The sequence below is a fragment of the Phodopus roborovskii genome, unplaced genomic scaffold, assembly GCF_943737965.1.
Source record: "Phodopus roborovskii unplaced genomic scaffold, PHOROB, whole genome shotgun sequence".
Classification (NCBI taxonomy): Eukaryota; Metazoa; Chordata; class Mammalia; order Rodentia; family Cricetidae; genus Phodopus; species Phodopus roborovskii.
The window spans coordinates 18,090,655-18,112,506 of NW_026126470.1; the positions used below are offsets into that span (position 1 = coordinate 18,090,655).

Below are 21,852 nucleotides of genomic sequence, written 5' to 3' on the forward strand. Positions count from 1 at the left end.
TAATCCTTTCAAATATTGCCACGCCCTGGTGACTAAGCACTTAAAGATATAAGCCAAATGAGACTACCCTTATTCACACCTTCGCACCTGTTTGTTTTCCCTTCTGGTTCAATAAACAAGCCATTCCCAACATTCTTTATTAGCGGCTACCTGCTGAGCAGTTCCCATGTGCTCTGCGGGGTGCCAAGCATTTTTCCATGCACGATTTCTCTCTCACTTTGCCCACCCAACCCCCCCCCCCCAAGTCTTAGCCATTGCCCTGGTGGTTTCTATTTTCTGTCTCCTGATACGGGGCTCTTGTGAAATTCCACATCTCTACAGTTAAAAATAAATGTTATCTGGCAAGAGCAACCAAGAATAAGCAGGGAGGACAAGCCTGAGGACAATAGCATGGGAGAGCCACAGGGCAGATTGCTGAGACTGTTCAAATCCCTAATTCCCAAGGAACCTCCAGTTCACCCCACCTAATGCATTTAGACCCACTTTTAGAGCTAGCTCCCTTGTCCTTGTGGGGTAATTTCAGGGCCGGGTTGACTCATACACGCAAGCAGGAGAAAAGCCCAAAGTATTTGCTAAATCTGGAGCCGCATTTTACGGTTCCAGTGTATACAGGAGCGGAAGAAAAGCCTCTCCCGAGCCTTCACTGGGAACCTATCATTCAAAAAGAAGGCGACAGATTCGCGGAGCTGTCGGATCGCCGAAGGGCACACGGGTGGCGGGAGGTCCGCACCCCAGACCGCGGAATCCGGCGGGCGCTGTGGGGTGGGTGGCGCGTAGGAGGCTGGCCCAGGGTCTAGGGAGAGGGAGCGATTCTGGCCTGGAGCCGTCCCCGGAGGAGGGCGTGACTGCAGTTTCAGCGGTGAGACTGGCAGGCTGGCCCCTAGTTCACAAAGCAGCAATTTAACCAAGGGAAGAAGGCTTGGGGGAGCTGGAGGTGGCTCCCAGTGCGCCTAAGCAGGTGTAGGGCGCTAGCCGGCGGGAACTGGAAGGTACCCTGGGGGGGGGGGGGGGACGCGCGCTGCGCCCAGTTTCCATGGCAACCCCAGGGCGCCAACACTGCGGGCTTTTGCCAAAGGGGCTCCAGGCTGCTGCCGGAAGTGACGCGTTCACCTGCCGAGCTGGGGCGGGGCGCAGAGGTGCCTTCGCTGCTGCCACCACCGGGAGCTAGTCGGGACTGTACCAGGCTCTGGAAAACCGAGGTCCCCAGCTAGGGATCCTTCACCTGCAAGCTACGACCGTGCAGCCACCATGGCGCTCCTGCTGTGCTTCGTGCTCCTGTGCGGGGTTGCGGGTGAGTGGGGCATCCCACTGTCCCCGGTCCCTAGCGCTCGCAGCCCGCGGCCTCCCGGGAACAATGGGGCGTGGGGGGAGGGGGCGGCTCAATTTGGGGCGCTGCTCTGGTGGTGGCGGGTGGGCACCCATGCGACCGGGGTGATCTGGCCCGGCCGCGCGCGCCAGCCGGGAGAGTGCATCTGCCCCGGGAGCCGCGCAGGGGGCGTGGGGCGTCGGGGCGGCTGCGGAGCGGGGACCAGATCGCACGTTTGGGGTGGCCGCCGGGGCTCACGAAGCGGCGTGCTGGGCGCGCCTCCAGGCCAGGTTACCCTGGGGGACCACTTTGCTTTATCTGCCCTTGTCTGTTTCCCGCGTCTGCCTGGGCTGTTGTGTCCTCCAGCATTCCCCGATTTCCAGCCTCCGGTCTGCGAGTTTTTAGGTATCGGATAGTCCAGGCGGGGAGGCTGAATTACAAACGCCATTATTGAGAGAAGACTGAGCCTTTTGGTGTCAATCGTCCTGCCTACTTCTAGGAAAGGAGCACCCAAGCTACGCTAGCCGACTGGATTTTGGTCTCAAAAAGAACTGGCAGCTCGACCGAGCCAACCCTAGACCGGGTGTTGGGGAGCCGACGGTCTGAAGTCAGTGTTGGGGTGGAGTTAGCCCGGATTTGTAATGTTGATTTTTTTTTTTTTTTAAGACGACGTTCAGGTGGTGAGTTGTGTGATGTTAGGAATCGTCTAGTTCATCCTTCGGCTGCAGAGCCTTTTTCCAGTAGAAGGAAAAAACGGCATTTTAAAAAATGCCTGGACTCCAGGACGCACAAATATTCGGACACTTAGAAATTGATCTGTTCCTGTTTTTTAACTAGTTGATCTCATTGACTATACTTAGCATTTTAAAACCAACTGAATCATAAAAAGAATCGGCACGTTCAACTCTAGGAGGCTCGCACACTCAGTGTAGTCACCAAAGATGATTTTGATGGTGGCAGCTCAGGCTGTCTGTTGGGATGGCTCTCTGCTTCCTGTCGAAATGTTAATTCCATTGTTGGATGCCACAGCTGTGAACATTACTCATGGGGTCACCAGTCTATTAAAACGTCTAATCTGTGGATCCGAGGCTACCTCCCCATCGCCACATTTTTTGATACAGATCTTCTAGGCTTGTCTGAAATGTGGAAATTAAATCTTGTGGGAAACATGAAGGGCCATTGAACCATTCTGCTCAGTGTATCCCACACACCTTTGTTTTGTAAAACAAACTAAAGTTGAGTACTCGAGGTTGAGTTCCCTGGAAGAAATATTGTTTAGACCAAGTCCAAAGCAGAAACTGTAGGAGACAGTTTCTTTTTTATATCTATTTTTTGGTGAAGGATTGGGGTATTTTTTTTTCTTCTGAAATACCTCTTTGATAGGCACCCCCTTAAGGCTGTTTTAATATACTTAGCTGTTCATTTCATACGATGGGTGTTAGGGTGTAGTAAATAAATCATTAAAGGACAGTTGTTTTCTTCTAAACTGGACAACTATTTTCATGCCAGTTTTTCTGCTTAAGAATTCAGGAATTCCCCAGTCATCCTCCCCAAACCAAAATCCCAATCAGAAACTAATTGATGTATGGCTTTGAGTGTTGGCTCTTAGATGCAATGGTGAGAAGTCTATTCATTGCTAAGACAATTGACTAGTATTTGCAAGATAAGCTTTACTTATTAAATACTGCAAGTACTATATAGACTTGTCTTTGAAAGTTGTTTTAAAAAATAATTTTATGTAATGTTCATTGGAGATTTACCTGCATGCATGTCTGTGTGAGGGCGTCAGAATCCCTGGAACTGGAGTTACAGACAGGTGTGATCTACCATGTGGGCTCTGAGAAGTGAATCGAAGTCCTTTATAAGATTAAGCAGTCAGTGCTCCTAACCCCTGTACCACCTCTCCAGTCTTTGCAAGTTTTAAAGAGTTTTGTATTATGTCCTGGTTGCTGATGGGATTTGGTGGGTCTGTTTATTGCCTGTGTAGTCCAAAGTCAAATGGTTATGAGAAATAGTGAAGCTGGAGTAATAGTAAGATTAAACCCTTGACTAAACAGTTATTAAGCAAGTCCCCCATCCCTCCACCCTCCCACCCCCAGCCACCGAATCTGGCCTCCCATTGATTATGTTGGAGCATAGCCTTGAACATGTGATCCTTCTGCCTTTTTCCAGGAAGTCAGGGCTTCAAGCACTCTACCCACTGAGCTACATACATCCCCAGCTAGAGGTGTCACTCTTCTAATGGTTAGTGTTGTTGTTTACAGACCCAAAGCTTGTCCGGACCTCAGATGTGTAGACAGCAAATTTAGCAGCAGCCCTGGTTGAGCTTCTACCAACTACCTCCTGCATTTACAGGAGTATATCACCACACTTGACTCTAGGGCTGTATACACATTCCTTTCATCTCTCAAGCAACACTTGAGGGTATGCATATAATCATTTCTATTCTATGAGTAGAGAAACTGAGGCACGGAGTGGTCATGTAAATTCATGTGCAACAGTTCTGGTTTTGCTGTTCACCCTGCTCATGTCACTGTGAGATTATACCTTTGAAACGACCACTTTTCTCTTTGATTACCTCTAATTAATATCCTTAGTCTAACACTGGGCACCTGTCACTTATGAGGAACCTGCTGTTGGTTTGACCATGTGTCAAATATTGAAGGCTTTTTATGACTAGCCTTTTAATTTCATAGTCTTAGTTGAGTGTCTTTGAGTCACTGAGGAATTCAAGATTTTTTCCAGGGTTAGAACCCTGTTGGAAACTAATGTTCTTGAATGTACCCCACGTACCTGAAGAAGTGTCATTTTCATAGCATGTCTCATGCAGCTCAGGCTGGCCTCTACCCAAGGATGGGCTTTGAATTCCTGATTCTTCTGCCTCCACTTCCCAAGTCGTGAGATAACAGATGTGAACCAGCATTTCTTTTCTTCAAAACAAAACAAACAACAACAACAAAAAAACTCAGCTGGTTGTAATGGTGCACACCTTTAATCCCAGCTATCTGGAGGCAGAGGCAGATGAATCTCCATGAGTTCAAGGGCAGCCTAGGACAAAACCAAAATAAAACAACAAAACAAAAACATACCCAAACCCCAAACAGCCAGTTCTTTGAGGGTTTGGTACATGTGTGTGATGCATTTTGATCTTCAGAACCTGCCATTTGCTCTTTGAATCTTCACAGATGACTTCCGTCCTTTGCTATGTTTTCCCAATGTCATGTCCTTTTCCAGTGCAGTGAGTGAGTCTCTTCATTGCTGTCCATATGTGTATGGGTGTGGAGCCATGCACTGGAACATGTCCACATGTGCAGGGATGTAGAACCATGCACTAGAGGGTGGACAACCTACCAAGGGCAGTTCCCTGAAGGTAACTGACTCTCCCAACTCCTCAGCTATGGGTGAGGCTTCGAGAGCTCCTCCTCATCTGTGACAGAAACTTGAACAGCTTGCCTTGAGTGCCAGCATTTCAGAACGTTTGTTAAGTAACGGGATGCCCCTGGTTTTCACTCTACCAGCGTGAGCAAAACTTCAGACACCCCGGTTCCCAGTCACTTGCTAAGCCACAGTCTCAAGCATACCTCAGTTGCTTTGTGCGTGCAGAACAGGTGTCCTGGAGGAGGGATTGGGAGGATGTTGGTTAAAGGATGCATTGTTATCCGTGGATCCGAGGAATGCCTTTAAGAGATGTATCTGAACTTGGTGACCCTGGTTAATAACATAGTCTTGAAAATTGTTGAGTAGATTTTCACTGTTCCTACCACAAAAAAATAAGTATGAGGTAATTGTCTATGACTTGGCTTGATATAGTCATTCCAGAGCGCACTGGTGTGCTCCTCCCTTCTCTGCTCCCCCCTCCCTTCCCTTCTCTGCTCCCCCTCCTACCGTGCTCCCTCTCCCTTCCCTGCTCCCTCCTCCCTTCCCTGCTCCCTCCTCCCTTCCCTGCTCCCCCTCCCTACCGTGCTCCCCCTCCCTTCTCTGCTCCCTCCTCCCTTCCCTGCTCCCCCCTTACCGTGCTCCCCCTCCCTTCCCTGCTCCCCCTCCCTACCGTGCTCCCCCTCCCTTCTCTGCTCCCTCCTCCCTTCCCTGCCCCCTCCTCCCATTATCTCTGGCTCTCTCTCATTAGGTCACTTGTACTGTTTTGTAGGCAGGGTTGTCACCCTCTTGCCTCTGCTTCCCGGAAGCTGGGATTATGGGGTTCTAGGAGTGGGGCTCCACACCACCATCTGGGTACTCTGCCCTAAAGCCATCTGCTGCGGTGAGCAAAGGTAAAGATGGCTGTGTGCGGAGTGAGCGTGAGTGTATCTCTGTGAGATCCCTGACACCTAGCTTTGCTTCTTTCCCACCAGTCGACTTGTCCTTCACTGCTTTCCAGCTTCGCCACGGTTTGGCACAGAGCCCTTTTTTACAATCTGTCCTAAACCTGGGTGACCTATCTGTCACTGCCACCTTCAGCTGGTTGATACTATGTGAAGATAATTTCCAACTCAACTCACTTTGGATTCTGAACTACCTTTTCCCTTTTCTTTCCTTCTTTTCCTACTTCCCTTTCTCCTTACCCCACTCCCATCTCTATTTTTCTTTCATTCTTTTGAAGCCTCGAAGCCTCTTTCTGTTGCCAGGGCAGGTTGGCTCTGTGTAGCCCAGTCTGGCTTTGAACTCATGGCAGACTGTCTCAGCTCCCCCTCCCCCCAAGGGCTGGGATCATATGCATAAACTACCAATCCTGCCTGAGTTACCATTCCACTGTTCGACAGTCAGTGTTTATTTGCATACCTCAGATTGTCCAAGTCCCTAAGTAAACTTTTCCATTAATGAATAGATCAAAGGGTCTATTCATCCATGTGTTTATGGCTTATTATATACTATGCCCTGTGCTGGGTGTCACTGCAATAGTGTATGACATTGCAAGTTATAAAATGTCTTAATGGAGACGTGAGGCTTTGCAATGAAGGATTCATGATGTGTCTTGGAGGTTGACAAGTTCAGTGGATATAAAGTATGTAACAAGTGCTGCTGTTGAAACCTTTATTGTACATGAGTCATAAGATGGCCTGGGGTGGGGCCTGAGGGTTTTTTTTTCTTTTCCCTTAAATGTTAACAAGTGCCATATGATGTCACTACTGACCATGTTTAGTGGACAAAGATGTAAAGGCTGTTTTGAGAGCTTGGCAGAAAATTATAGGTTGGTCAAGTTAGCCCTGCATACCCATGATCCTGAGAGGCTGGAGGAGTTGTGAAAGTTCTTGAATGGGAACAATGCAGTCATTCTGGAGACAGGACTGCCAGCTCCAGTAGGACTTCTGGCTTGGTCTGAGCATGAATGGCCCCTGTAGACCCACTGCTCAGTGATGTTGGCCTTGGCCTTGAACTCAATACCACCTGCCTCCCCCCCCCCCCCAAAGTCCTGTCATTAAAGGCATGAGCCATCACTGCTGCCAATCTGTTTGTTTTTAAAGACTTAATTGTTTTTACTTTATGTGTATAAGTATTTTGCCTGTAAATTATGAATGTATACCCCTCCATGCCTGGTATCTGGGGTGGCCAAAAGAGAGTATCAGGTCTCCTGGAACTGTAGTTACTTATTGTGTGATGCTGTGTGGGTTCTGGAAACAGAACCCAGGTCCTCAGCAAGAACAACCTTACCTGCACACGGTTTCTCTATACAACAACTCTGGCTGCCTCTGCCTCCTGAGCCCTGGGATCAAAGGTGTGTGCTGCAGCCACCACCACCACCCAGCCCTTTGACCAAGATCTTAAGAAGACAGAAAGTGAAAACAAAAATAAAAACAAACACACCAGTGGGGAGATTTTTAAAAAAGGACTAATCACAGAAGAGGCAAGGACGAGCAGTCCTGAATTGAGGATCTGTGCTGAGAGATGTTAACTACGAATAAAAAGATAAGGTGAAGTAGGTGGTGGCGGAAACATCATCCTGTAAGCCTCACAAGATGAGAACATAGAAGCATCCAGGCATGATAAGGCTTGCCGGAGAGCTAGATGGGGAGGTTGTCCTAGAGTCCGATGGAGAAATGAGGCTGGTTCCACTGCCGGGGAACGGTTGTGAAATTGGGGTCGATGGATTCCACAAGGACAGTGTCTGTCATGGCGAAAGAAAAGCTGGATTTTAATAGGTTGTGTGTGTGTTCCGTGAGTGGCGAGTAGAAATTGGACTTTGCACATTGACCCTTTAGCCCTAATTCCAAAACAGAAAGAAGCCAGCAGATCGTGCCTTTTCCCTCTCCAGATTGAAAATCTCAAAAGTCTCATTATTTGAATATTGTTCCTCCTGAAGATGAACTCCCAAACCCTTTGGTTGCTCAGGGATGACACTGTCCTATCTCACCTCTTACGTCTGGACCTCATCAGGGTTGAGCTTATGCCTCTGCCTGCTTTCAAATCCATGTTTCCAGAGCCTTCATCACTTCATCCCTTCCTGTCTTAACCAGATGTTTTGAAGCAGCTGCCCTCGTTTACTGACTCCGTTGTCTTTTCACATCGCATCCTTTCACATGATTCTGTGAAACTGCAGTGGTCCTGCGCACCGAAGACCGCTGTGGCCACATCACACCTTGCCTCTTAAACCTTGCAGCAGAATTACCTTTGTTGGGGCTGGAGACATGGCTCAGTGGTTAAAAGCTATGGCTGCTCTTCTCGAGGACCCAGGTTCAATGCCCAGCACTTACATGGTGGCTCACAATCCTCTGTAACTCTAGTCTCTGGGGCTTTAACACCCTCTTCCAGCCTCTGGGCACTGCATGTCTGTGGTGCCTGTATAGGCAAAGTAGCCATGCTTGCAAAATTAAAAATGAAAACCAAACCCTGGTGAACAGTCTTTCCCCTCTTGGGCTGTTGCTTCTTTTCTACCTGGTAATCAGTCTCTTTCCTGCCTTGCTAATCTTCTTGACGCATCATGCTGTTGTTCCCCGCCCGTGCCGGAAGCGCAGATTTCCCAGGTTTTGTGGTTTCGGTTACCATTCCTATGTTTACTGCCTCTGTGTCTAGTCCCTCGCAGCCTTTGCCCATCAGATCACACCACCCACTGGCATCTGCACTTAGACTTCACACCTCACTGAGCACTATTCCTTCTGACAGTTTCATTCACCAAACCCTCAGGCAGAAATGTGGGTATTTGACTTGACTCTCTCGTCCGCTCGCTCACATCTGTTCTAAGACGTGCGTCCCTGAAGCCATGAGCTTGTTCAGGTCGCAGCAACGTAACATCTGTTAAACTTGTTGAAATATGTTCACCTCTGGCCTCGCTTAGGTGAACTTTCCCCTGTGTGACAGGCCTATCCCTTTAACACCGGGCACACCTTGTTACGATTGTTTTCCTTCCCAGACTGACTCTTTCATGAGATAAGGCACCGTATATGCCCTCCTCAGCTTAAACTGAAACTCGTCACATTCATTGGATACATCCAGGAAGGTCTGCCCAGTGCTTGGGTAGGACCTAGACTGGAAAGCGCATTTCCATGAAGGCCGGAGCTGGTTGGTGGAAGAGATGAGCAAGGCCAGGTTGCATCTTACCACCTGGCCAGCTCTGGGTCAGTTCTGCCTGGGTGCTCAGGAATGGGAGGTGTCTGTTTCCATATCAGCCCAAGCTTTAGGAATCTGCTTTTACTCTGTTCTTTGTCTCCGCTGGTTGCCACATTTCTCCAGTCCACACACAAGACATGATCAGTCGAGAACTGATCCATTTGTGAGGAAAGAGAGGAAATACTTAAGCTAGGGGTTTTGATTGTGTTTGTTCAGTGGTCAGCAAGTCATGGATGTGAACTCCGAAATAATTATTAGAGGAAACCAGGAAACAAGTAGCAGCTAACCAGAATGACCTGAGGGCCTTGGCTTCCTGGTTTGCACCTAACTTACCCTCCTTAGGAAAAGAAACCGAATAGTCTAAAGGAGCAGTTCTCAAACCAGTGGCTCTCCACCCCTTTGGGGTTGCATATCAGATATTTACATTACTGTTCATGACGGCAGCAAAATTACAGTTATGAAGTAGCAACTAAATAATTTTGTGGTTGGGCCATTACAGCATGAGGAGCTGTATTAAAGGGTCACAACATTAGGAAGGTTGAGAGTCATTGCTCTAAAATGGTTGTTAGGTTGGCTTTTAGATTTAGATTTTCTTCTTGAAGCCGGAGAGGGAGAGAGCACAGTCTGTAAAAGGTGTTTGGCATACAAGCATGAGTTCGGTCCCCAGAACTCATGTCAAAAGCCTGGCGTAGTTAGTGGTGTGTCCTTAGAATCACAGCACTGGAGGCGAAGACAGGGATATCTGCATGTCCTTGGCTGACCTAGCCTACATCGTGAGCTCCCAGACCGAGAGACTGTCTCAGAAAAGCCAACGTGGTTGGTACCCAATGATGACACCTGCCATTGTCCTTTGACCTCCACAGACATATATATCTGCAGCCACATGTGTATCTGTGTATACACACACACACACACACTCGCACACACGCACACACGCACACGCACGAATGATGTTTTCTTTTTTCTTATTCACAGTGTCTTGTTAGGTCTCACCTTTCCTTTGTGAAGGGATTACAGGAATCTATCTACCATGGAGACTCAGGGGTTAGATAGTTTTCTAGAGACTAGGAAATAAAGACAAGTAACCTCTCCAACTCTCTTTTCTACTTAATCTGCAAACTGGGATGGAATTGCAGATGGAGGAACATGAGCAGTGTAGGTGGTCCTCTTGGCATAGTGATAGGATTCCTTCAGAAAACTGGAGCTAGCTTCTTGGTTCTTCTGGGACTCCGTTACTCATAGTCTTCTGCAGATTTACATTTCCTCACTCCTGTCTAATGGAGGACACAGTTAAACAGGTTTTCTATTTAGTAGCAGCAGATGATGAGGACAGAGAAGGTGACATTGTATCTCTGATGCTTTCCGTGTCTCTGGAGCCTTTCTCCTTTCCTTGTCTCACCCATTTTTATTTGGAATTGGGTTAGCTAGTTTACAGTGTAATCCTGAAAGGTCTCCACTGGAGTCAGCCCTGTTTACAGCTGATTGTAACTGACACAGAGCTTGGAGGAGACTGCTTCCTGCTCTGGCATGAGGGAAGGAAGGAAAACCATGCCAGTGTCTTTTGGGATACGTTGTTATCATTCTCGGGGTTCAGTGTTTGTTTGTAGTATTGGAGAAAATGGCCTGGCACACTTCAGTGAACTAACATGTACAGAGCCAGGACATACAGATGTCTTTGGAAATAAGTCCATTTCCATGACTTGAAAGACATTTAGATTGCAAGAAGGAATACTGTTGCACCTGCCTCTGAAGACACAGGTGTGCTTTCCTGGGAGATTTCCAGGTTTGCTAGACACCACAGAGATGCTGTGACTCAAAGTTGAGCCGCTCAAGGACTCCTACGGGCTAGCCAGAAGCAGTGAGACAAATGTCATGACTCACTTCTATGCTAAGTCCTTCGAGTGATGACTGTCTGCACACTCACCACCGGTAAACGATGTTTAGAACTCGAAAACCAGGAAAGTTCCCATGTTTTCAAGTGGGCCAGACCTAAACTTTCACCTTGTTTGGTATGAGAGTAGCCTTGCAGTAAGAATTGAAGACTTCTTACATGTTCATTGCAAACATGATCAGTTCAAACCAATCAAGAGCCAGGTAGTGGTGGGTAATCCTACCTTTAATCCTTTAATCCTAACCTTCAGGACACAGAAGCAAATGGATAACTGTGAGTTCGAGGTCAGATTGCTCTACAAGTTGAATTCCAGGATGGCTAGGGCTGTTTACACAGAGGCATCCTGTCTTGAAACACCAGAAAATAAACAAAAGAACTAAACAAAATCAAGCTGGATGCATTGAGTCTGGAGTAGAAGAGTGGATTTATACCCTGTTTTTTTTTTTTTGTTTTTGTTTTTTTTTTTTTTTAAATTTCTTTGATGTGATGCCATCTCAGTGTGTAGACCAGGCTGGAGTTGATCTTCTTGCAGCTGGTCACAGCCCCTGAAGTTCTGTGACTGCAGGAATGGGCCACCAGTCAGACCTCCTTGTTTGTGAAAAATGATTTCATTTGAATCTATTCTCTTAGTAAATAGCCTCAGGGTAAGGAGGACATTCATCATTCAAAATTGCAGGAATCAAAGCTTGCATCTAATTACTTTGTCCACGACGTCGTCATACAGTGTTGTACAATGGGAATGAAATGCTGCCTACATTATGCCACTAGAAACTTTCATTCAGCCGTCTCTAAAAGGAAAAGCTGAAGCTAATTGAGTAATTAACCTGGTTTGTATAAAACACATTTCCATATATGTTCAAGTTAAACATTGGTTGAGGTAGTAAACACTTATTTCCCACGTAGGCTTGAAATTTGGTTAGTGTTTCTATTCATAGGTCATTTCAGCTTGCATTAGTCACTTGTCCCGTAGCTGGCAGTTACCATACCGGCCCACATAGATCTAGAATGCAAATCGATAATTCTGCTATTGCCAGCCCTAGAATGAACACTTTGAAGATGCACAAAAGCAGGGTGTCATCAACACTAAAGGAGTATGGCTGTGTATGGACTCTTGTGAGTTTTTCCTTTTCAAATAATTATGGCGTCACGTAGGATTTTCTGTTGGCAGTGAGCGAGTGAATTCTCTTGTTTTCTTATTTAGTTTCTTTAAATCATCAGAGCAGTTTTTACATGCAGACAAAATTATGTCAGCACCCCTTACTTGATATTTATGAACATTGTGCATTTTACGTGGAAGACAGACATAAAATGTATGTGAAAAAATTACTGTCTTCAACCTGTCCTTGGGGAAAATAGATGCATTTGGGGAGACTCACCAAACAAGCAGGCTGCAGTGACCATGGTAATGGATGAGGAGGAGTTTGGATTCAGTTTGGGACATTGGGAAGGCATTGATACCATGAATAAAGCAGTCGGTTTAGACAGGAATGTCACAGGATGTAACTGACGTTTTCTGTACCGATTTAGGATTTCTTTCAAAAGGTAGAACACTATTTATTGATTTTGGTATGTCCATTTGTTTGTTACATTTCTTATTTCATTCGAATGTTTTCTTACTGCTTTTTGCCAAGTAGTTTCTTTCCAGGCTTGTGCTGAGGAAAAGGGAAGAAGAAGGAAGCTGAGGTTTTTATTGAGTAAGGAGGGGGGCAAAGGAGATTTCCTAAAATGCAGTCTTACATAGCATTTCATGAAGATGATGAAAATTCACCGTGGCTACCACTCTGCTTTTACCCATAATGCAGAATGACCTATTTGCATTTGTTTTGTTAGACACATTTGAAATTAGCAGCCACGTATTAGAGACCAAGGGGAAAACAATATAGGGCTTAGATAGGAAAGGGCTTGAGTAGCCGCTCAGAGTTGAAGTGTGAATGCATCCTTTCAAGAAGAGGATCTTTGTGAGGGGGCCGGGTGTGTGTGTGTGTGTGTGTGTGTGTGTGTGTGTGTGTGTGTGTGTAACGGTCTCAAGCCTTTTTTAGCCGTGCTTATATCTTTGTGCTCCTTGCCTGCCTTTCCATGATTGTTTACATTTCTAAATTCTATAGCAAATATTTGTAACAAGCAATCTCAATTCCTGTGGACGTTTGAGGGAAGTAATATGTCTTTTTCGTTGAGGTGTTGCAGTGGGCCTTGAGATAGAGATAAGAAGGCAGCATTCTGGGAAGGAGTCAGATGTTTTCTTCTTTAATTTCTTGCCCCCCAGTGTCAACTTAACCATAATTGTACTATGTGTTTCCAGTCTTTGAGGTGTCTTACCCTGTGTCCAGGGTTTTGTTTCTCTTAGGGGTTCATCTTTCTGTCTGAGTGTTCTGCTGTGTGTATTCCCTTTTCACTCTGGTTTCCTTTTTTTCCTATGGACTGGCAAGCGTTTTCTACAACATTTCCCATTCCATCCTTTCCAGACAGGGTCTCAATCTATCTGCTGTTTTTGTCCTCTTCTTGAAGACTAAGTGGGAGCTAAGTGGGAGATAAACCAGTGACTATTAAACCTAGTAGACACATTTTAGTGTCTCATCTTTTCACAATAAGTGTTGAATTCTTTCTGTTTGGAAAACCCTATTATTAAGTGTTGTAGATAAAAGACCCAGAGGGGTCTATATCCTAATAGGAGGGAATTTATTTATTTTATATTGTACTGGCTTATGTCTTATGTCAACATGACACACAGACTAGAGTTGTCCTAGAGGAGAGAGCCTCAACGGAGAAAATGCCTTCGTGAGATCTGACATATAAGGCATTTTCTTAATTAGTGAATGATGGGGGAGGACCCAGCCCATCGTGGGTGGGGCCATTCTCTGCTCAAGTGGTCCTGTGCTGTGCAAGAAGACAGACAGAGCAAGCCAGTAAGCAGCGCTCTTCTATGACCTCTGCTCAGTTCCCGCCTCCAGGTTCCTTCCCTGTGTGAGTTCCTGTCCTGACTTCCTCCAACGACAAACAGGGCTGTGGAAGCAGAGGCCAATAGTGTCTTTCCTCCCCAACTTGCTTTTTGATCATGGTGTTTCATTGCAGCAATAGAAACCCTGACTAAGACAGATACTATAGGCATGCACCACCATGTCCAGGTTATGGCATGGTGGAGATCTAACCCAGAGCTTCCTGCATGCTCGACAAGCGCTCTGCCAACTAAGCTGCAATTCCCATTTTTTTTAAGATGGCAGGATATTGCCTGCTATTTCCGCTGTTTATTGACGAGAGAACACCAGTTTTTGCTGGGGCTTATCCTTTAGACAGTTTTTAAAACTCCGTGTCCATGTGTGAGTGCACGTGCCTGAGAGTTTGGAAGCATTGGATATCTGGAGGTGACAGTACAGGCATTTGTAAGCCGACTGACAAATATTCTGGGAACAGAACTCTGGACCCCTGGAAGAGCGCAATGTGTGTCCTTGGTTGTTTTTGTTCTTTATTCTTTGGGGAGTCCACCACCCAGCTCCCAAACAAATCACAAGGAGACTTCTTACTTATGAATGCTTTGCCTTAGCTTGGCTTGTTTCTAGCCAACTTTTCTTAAGTTAAATTTCCCCATCTACCTGGAGCCAAGTCTCCAGACCCTAGTCTAGTCTTATGTGCATTATTTTATTTGATGCTACAGTAATGTAGGCATTATTCCAATTTATTTGTTCATTTTCCAACACAAGGTCTCACTGCACAGCCCAGGTTGGCCTTGAACTCACAAACATAGGCTAGGCTAGTCCCAGACACATGGTGATCCTCCTGCCTCAGCCTCCCAGGTGCTGGGATCTAAGAATATACCACCATACCCAGATGGCACTATTACTATTAATGTTCCCCTTAACGTGAAAGCATCCAGTCGCCATGAGGCTATGAATTGCTTACGGACAATTTTAGAAACGAACTCTGAATTTGAACTCACATCTGACCTTGCAGCCCTGGCTGTTGATTGGGTAAGTTGCTTCCCTGATGCAGGTTGTGAATGTTTGCAGCTGCACTTGATGAGAGGTAGATGCTGAGCTGCTAAGCTATTGTCATGCTGAGGAGTGGGGAGGGGATCATGGCAAGCAAAGGTTTCTTTTTGGTTGACACTTAAAGCACATTTAATTCTGAAGTAGGTTCCATTCTTCGGTGTGGGCTGTCCACTCCTGCTATTTATAAAATACCACAGTACCCCTGTGCTAGTTCTTACTGTTGCTACTTTATCTGTTAACTTCCTTATCTAGGCAGATAGAAGTGATAATTGACACCGCCCCCACCCCCATTTCTCCTTCCCCATGAGCCCTTTCTTCTTCCCCACAGCCACAAATAAAGGACTAATTGAAGCAATTAACACTTTTAACCACACCCCTGCCTATCTGCCTTGCCTCCTCCCCTCCCTCCTCTTCCTCAGGACAGGTCTCTGTTTAGCTCAGTGCTGCCTGAAATCCCTGATATGACCCAGGCCGACCTCATACTCAGTGTCAGCCTCTGAAGTGGCAGGATTCTCTGTGTGTCACAACACTCAGCCCAGCCCAGTGCAGCCATCCCGCCAACTCCTCTCTGGTAGAAGATCTCAGACAGTCAGGTGACCTTCTAAGCGTTACTAATCCCAGAGAAACTTCCCGGCAAGAAGGTTGGCACAGGTTGGCGAAACAGGAAGGAATCGATCCCAAGAGCATAGATAAGAGCACAGGCCTGACGTATCTGTGATGTGTTCTCCAATGGCAAGTCTGTAGTGTCAGTGGTTAAACTACAAAACCCTGCTTGTCCTTATCAATCACTTTAATGTGTGGGTTGCTGGTTCATTTGATTTACTTCTTGCAGTTAGTCAAGAGAGTCGTCCTTTTGTCTTTAAAGTTACTGTAAAATCCAGACAAGTCTTCATAGGATTCTCTCTCCATAAGGGAAGGTTTGGGGTCATGGCTGACCTTCCACGTGAGCATGTTGTGTAACAGTTTTCAAAACCAGATCCCGACTTTCAGGAAGTGAAACAAAAAATGCCAGAATTATCAAGCCGAAGCTCAACAATCTTCCAGAAAAGGGGACTGGTGTGCTCTTCTGAGGGATATTTCGGTGCTGTCCGTGCAGATTGCCTGACATTGGGCAAACCCCGTTCAGGTCCAAACAGGTTTCTGACATTAAGGAAGCTGAGACTGTGTTGGTGGTGGAGGTGGGAGAGGAGGACATAAACTGCATTTGGAGTTCTCCCACACTGTAAGGCAGGGAGGCTAGGCGAGTCAGCTTCAGAGTCCTGGGAGATAAGAATATTATCATGTCATCTCGCTTGGGAGACATTCTGTTAGTAACATGTGTAACTTCACCCAAAGAACAAGGAGAGATGTCTGTGTGGCTTTAATTAAAAAAAAAAAAAGTAAAACAATTTTTGGTTGTTACAGAACTTGACTAAAAATTAGTATTTTCATCTGTGCTGTCATAAGATGCACACAGCTGTTAAAAAAAAAAAAAAGAAAATTGTGCATCTCACACAGCGCCTGGGCACCAACAGATGGTCCATTTTGGCATCTCCACATTCTACAGCATTGCTCCCATCAGCTTTATTCTCTGTCTTCTTCAGGTATCTTCTCTCCCATCTTTGCACAGACCTTTTGAGGCTTGGGCGCTGGCAGGTGTAGCAGATAGCTCCTCAGGTCTTTTCTGTGGCTGGTCCCTCCCTCCCTCCCCCTCCCCCTCCCCCTCCCTTCTTTTGGGCTTATCTCCTTTATCAGCCCCATCGGCCTTGTTGTGTTTTGGCAAGGTGGCCATGGAGAGGAGGTGAGCAGGGGAAAGCAGTCAGGGTTTGTCTCCAGTTAGCTCGGCCACTGTTTCTTCTCTTAGTGTTTTCAACTGTGTGGATGATGGCGTGTCCTAACTCAGCAAGATTACTGTCCCCTGTTTAAAGCAGCGGCCATCCTGGAAGTGGTGGTGCACGCCATAGAGGCAGGTGGATCTCTGTGAGTTCGAGGCCAGTCCCGTCCACAATCAAGTTCCAGGGCGGCCAGTGTTGTAACACAAGGAAAGCCTGTCTTGAAAACAAAACAAAAACCAGCCACCTTCGGGACACATGCTTTGACACTTCTCCAAAAGCAGACTACTGAGTGAATTCTTTATAACAGTTGACAGTTGACATTAAAGTCATTCTAACACCCCTTCCTGAGAAACTAAATAAACATGGAAGGTGTTTGGTAGCAAAAAAAAAAAAAGGTTTGGTTTTTGTGAGACTTCCCTGAGTTTGTGACTGTCATAGACTACCGAGGGAATTGTGAAAGTCCAGAAAAAGGGATGGGCATGTAGAGACTTTTTAGCATGTGCAAAGTTCTGGGTTCGATCCCCAGCAAAGCGTAAATGGATGTGACGCTGCATACCTGTAGTCCCAGTTCTTAGGAGGTGTGGAGGCAGGAGGATCTGAAGTTTAAGAGCATAAGGTCACTCTAGGCTGTGTGGGTGAGTTCAAGGCCAGCCAAGGCTGTGTGAGATTTAAAACAACCGCCACCAAGCCCTAGGTGTTTTGCTCTTGTGCTAATACTTTGGGAAAGGCTAGATTTTGGAGTGAGAACCTTCCTGTGCCCTCATTTTCATACTGCTTCATTTCCTTGGACACCTGAAAGAGAAGCCACTTTCCTCCTGTTCCAGAATAACTTCCCACAAAGGTTTTCTCCACACCACCTCTGACTGTTAGATGGTTGTATGTAAAGCAAGTCAATACATGTGAGCTTCTTTCCAGATTTGCCGGCGTTTCCTTCAAATAACAAGTGTTCTGTCTGCGTCTAAGCATATGACCAGGCTCGCTTGACTGTTTCTCTGTGTCCTCACGGTCTTCCCAAGTCCACAGCCTCCTGCATTTCCCGCAAGGTCTGCTGGTCCCTTTATTTCACCTGCCTCTGTTCAAATTCTCCTTCCCACTGCAGTTTAGCAGCTTTATTTGCTTGCTATGTGCAGAGATTGAGGGAGATCTGGGACACATCCCCCGGCAATGTATGTAGCTCAGAGGTACGGGTAAGCGAGTGAAAATATGTGCTTCAGGGAAGGACGAACAATTACCTAGAATGAAGGGATTGGGTAAGAGGAGGAGAAAGCAGTTGCCATTCACTGCCTGTGGAGACCAGGGATGCTCCAGGGAGGAGGTGACAGATTAGATGCTCTCTAGTAAGATGGGAAAGTGAACTAACTTAGTCCACCTGTTATATCTCCTGGGTCATTTCTTCCAGGGACAGCAGACCCCAGGGAGTGCATCCCTTCTGGGGACCGTAGGCAAGGGAGGGTCACTGATGTCTTTAGCAGAGAGCCGAGGACTCATTCTCACCCCCTTCCAGTTGCACTTATCTTGGTATGTGTCCCCCTCGGTTTGAAATGTACGATCGTTCCTCTGCAGTGGACCTTCTGTTTCCCCTCTCTAACCCAAGCACACATTGTTCCAGTGCATTCTCCTCTTCCCCTCAGTTCCTCAGAACTGTGACCTCCTTTCGTCCACAATTGATAGGTTGCTTTCTTGATTGATCAGACTGTAAAATAGATCACATAGTTGCTAGCACCAGACGAAAAAAGACCTTACTTGCCCTTGCTTGAATTCTACACACGACTTGATTTTTTTTTTTTTTTTTTTTTTTTTTTTTTTTTACATCGCCCAGCATGCCATTAGAGGTCAGGCTTCATTTGGAGGCTATAGGCAGAAGCAGAAAATGCATTTCCAAACCTTCGTGTTGCCTGTTCAGTGACAGGACAAGGACAAGTCAATGCCACTCACTTAGCAAATGCTTCCCGACTTCTGTCTGTGTACTTGGAAATCTGCTATGCTAAAAGAGCCGTGATGGCCAGGCCATGATTCTCGTGGCCCAAGACTTTAATTAAAGTCAGAAGTGAAGTGGTCACTGGAAAGGACCCACCATGAACCAGCAAGATAAATGCTTATGGTGGCATTGTCACCGCAGCTGGTTCAATGTGAGGAGACACCTGGTTCAGCCCATAGATGGGTAAAAGGCATGTTTCCTGGAAGAAGTGACTGAATGAAGTGGAGAACAGGAGTTGGCCTAAGAGATGGAGCAGAGGAGGAATCTGAGTGTAAGTACTTGGTAGAGGATGTCGTGTACTGAGGGAGTGGGCTGCATCATAAATGGTTTTCCAGCCCGTCTTTAAAACCATTGGTGACTCATGCCTTCCTCATTTTCAATTGTTGTATATACAAAGGTTATCTTTACTTAAGCAGTATTTACACTTCCTGTTCCTGAATTCTTTTGCTGTGGTATTTCATTATTTATTATTATTATTATTTCTGCTACCAGTGCTTCTATAATCTCCTGTTGTGTCCCTCTGCATTATACATTAGTGTTAATTAGGTGACAGTACTATTGACCATCGACCGGATTTCCTGTGAGTAACAGTTTGGTGTCGTTGTTGGAGGATTTGTAACAGCTAAATCAAAAAGTCCATTCACAACCCCTGAATGATGCCTGACTTACAGGAAATTAATAAAGTTTAATTAAATGAAATGAACGGAGTTCCTCTATACCTTCGTGGACAAACTATGTCCTGCTTATCTGGAGGGACCATCTTAGATGGTCCTGGCAATGCATTGATGAGGTTTGTGAATTCTCATTATGCTTCTTAGATCATCATACTTGGGAGTTTTTGTTGTAATAAATAGCACACCTGTTCCATGGAGTTCTCTGAGGCAGTCACCTGCATTCATTTCTCCGGGCTACTACCATAAACAGGATACCAGAGAGGATTGCTGAAGTAAAGAAACTGGTTTTCTCACAAATCTGCAGGCTTGAGAAAGGCAGGGCCAGGCGGCAGCCATTTTGGTTTTATGGTGAGGGGCCTCTCCCTGGCTTGCAGGCAGATACCTTCTCATCTCTGCCTGACAAGATGGAGAATCCGTGCTCAGCTCAGATCTCTACCTTAGAGGCCATAACTCCAAGTCACAAAACAGAACTTTTACACTTAAATTGTGGGAGCATTCATTAGCCTAATTCTCCAAGTGATTCTTGTATTAGTGTGAGTTTCTATACATGTGAGCTTAATTAAGGCCATGTACCTTTTCAATGATGTGATTTGACCAAATGGTTAGGTAAATAATTGAAACGGAACCCAAAGAACAGTATTTAGCTATACTTTTGTTAATGTGAGTGAAATTCAGTTTTGCCACAGCAAACCAAATTTGGTTGGGTTTTTTTTTTTTTTTTTGGTTGTTGTTGTTGGAGACTGGTTTCACCTGGTGTATTTGCTGTAGCCCTTTGTCTTGTGTAGACTTTATTACTCAACTCTCTCTCCTGCTTGTTTTTCCACAATGAGATTGCTTTCAGATGTTTTCTTGCTTTATAGTACTTCAGGGAATAACTTTTTGGGTGGATAATGCCCTTACACACAGAAATCTTCACTGTAGGAGTTAGCCACAATTCCTAAAAATGCACAAAGCCATTTCCTAGGTCCTCTGTTGTTTCCAAGATAGGATGTACTACTTAACATTCTCAGTTTTTGATGTTTTATTGGTCTTGGCTTTTGTTAAATATCTTCCTTGTACAAACAATCCACGTAGGAAATAACTGAGGCGTGTGTGTGAACAGCAGCTGTGACAGCCCAAGATGCAAACACACCACACCATCCACAGTGCCTTTCTAGACCAGCTTCTGCAGTGCCCTGAGCGAGCACAGGCCTTCCCTTCTCGTCCTAGCCTACCAATACCGGGGGGTCATGGACACTGATGTCTGTGTTAAGTCTCTAGAGTTGGGGCTGGTTTTCCACATAGCAAGGTTGGTGATCCACCATCTAAACCTACTGAGATCAAGCAACAGCTTACCGTTGTCATGAAAGTGTGCTGGCCTTCAGTCTCTTTCCTACCTACATATTTGGTTTATTAAGACACGGTTTGACACTGACGTGTGGCATCTCTAGACTCCCTGCTGAAGAGGTATTGGAACCTTGGGATCCTTTATGTAATGTCTAATAAATCCAGTCCAATGCCTACCTCATTTTCAAAAACACATTCATTGCACCACCTCTTCACCTCAGGTGAGTTGTCTGTCCTTCCTTCTAGGCACGCTCATGATACCGCCTGTTTCCATTATCACCCATCAAGATTCAGCATCCACATTACGCCACATTTCCTCAATGCTGATGTGCTTTTCTTGCCAATGCTGCCCTGTGTGGGACCTTTTAAGGTAGAAATCCGATTTACCATTACATGATTAGCTTCCCTAGGGGTAGGGAACATGTAAGTACCTTTGTCTCTTAAAATATCACCTTATAAATTTGCTGAAGATAATTTGAGATTGAATTATATTCAGATCAAATTTAGAAATGTCAGGGAAATAGAAAAAATCTGCCAGAAGGGATTCCTCCATTCCAAGTGGTCTGTCTTGGATTTCCCTTTGCTGGTAGACAACATGCTTAGGCTATGTGCAGAAACTACCTCCCTTTATATGTGCATTGAGTGGGTGCCTGTAAGTAGGCCCCTCGGATACCCGGAGATGCTATTCTGCTTAAGATATTTTAAGCAGTCTCATAAATGATTGTGTTGTGCTAAAAATGAACTGAAACCTCAAGATCTTCACAAGAGAGTTCTTGAGTTTCCTAGCAACACCGAGAGCTCTCTCTGAAGAGGCATCCTTCCCTTCCCCCCCAAGGGCTAAGGTATGCAAGTCATAACTGTATAAAACAAAAGACAGACACACTTGGTCTCATTTAGTGACTCTGTCAATTGGTAATAATTCAGTAAGCTAACAGATAAATTAGCTGGCAAAATTACTCTGGGTTCAAACAGAGTTTGAAAACGAAATCAAATATTAAATCTTATCATTTCATTTAAATGGATTTTCAGGGTTTAATGAAATAAACGGCACCAAAATTCAAGCCACAATTCCTTGCAGAGGCCAGTTATGAGTGCTCAGAGCTGGAGTATATAAATAAACAGAGTGACACCCGTTCTGCATGGACACTAATTGCAATAACATCTTCCAGCCTTCTGCTTGCTTTTCTTATCTCCAATTTCTAAATCCTTGGGTCTCTGAAGACTCTGCTGCCCTGTCTCACTGAACATCAAAGTCATGTGACATCATCAAAGAGTATTTTTCAGCCCTTGATGTCACCCCCTACTAAGCCCGTAGGAGATCAGATTCTATGGAGAAACGCA

The 21,852-nt window shown here is 45.7% G+C and overlaps 1 protein-coding gene across 2 annotated transcripts in view; it reads left to right on the forward strand.

The window, feature by feature from the left end:
- The first annotated feature begins 1,101 nt into the window (after nt 1–1,101).
- Cxadr (CXADR Ig-like cell adhesion molecule) overlaps nt 1,102–21,852 on the forward strand; it is a 46,419-nt gene continuing 25,668 nt past the window's right edge. Inside the window, exon 1 of one of the 2 annotated variants that reach the window (XM_051191775.1) lies at nt 1,102–1,291. In XM_051191775.1, coding sequence (XP_051047732.1) covers nt 1,249–1,291 — 43 coding nt within the window. In that variant the 5' untranslated portion in view covers nt 1,102–1,248. The remainder of the gene's footprint in view (nt 1,292–21,852) is intronic. The other variant, XM_051191774.1, reaches the window with a different exon arrangement.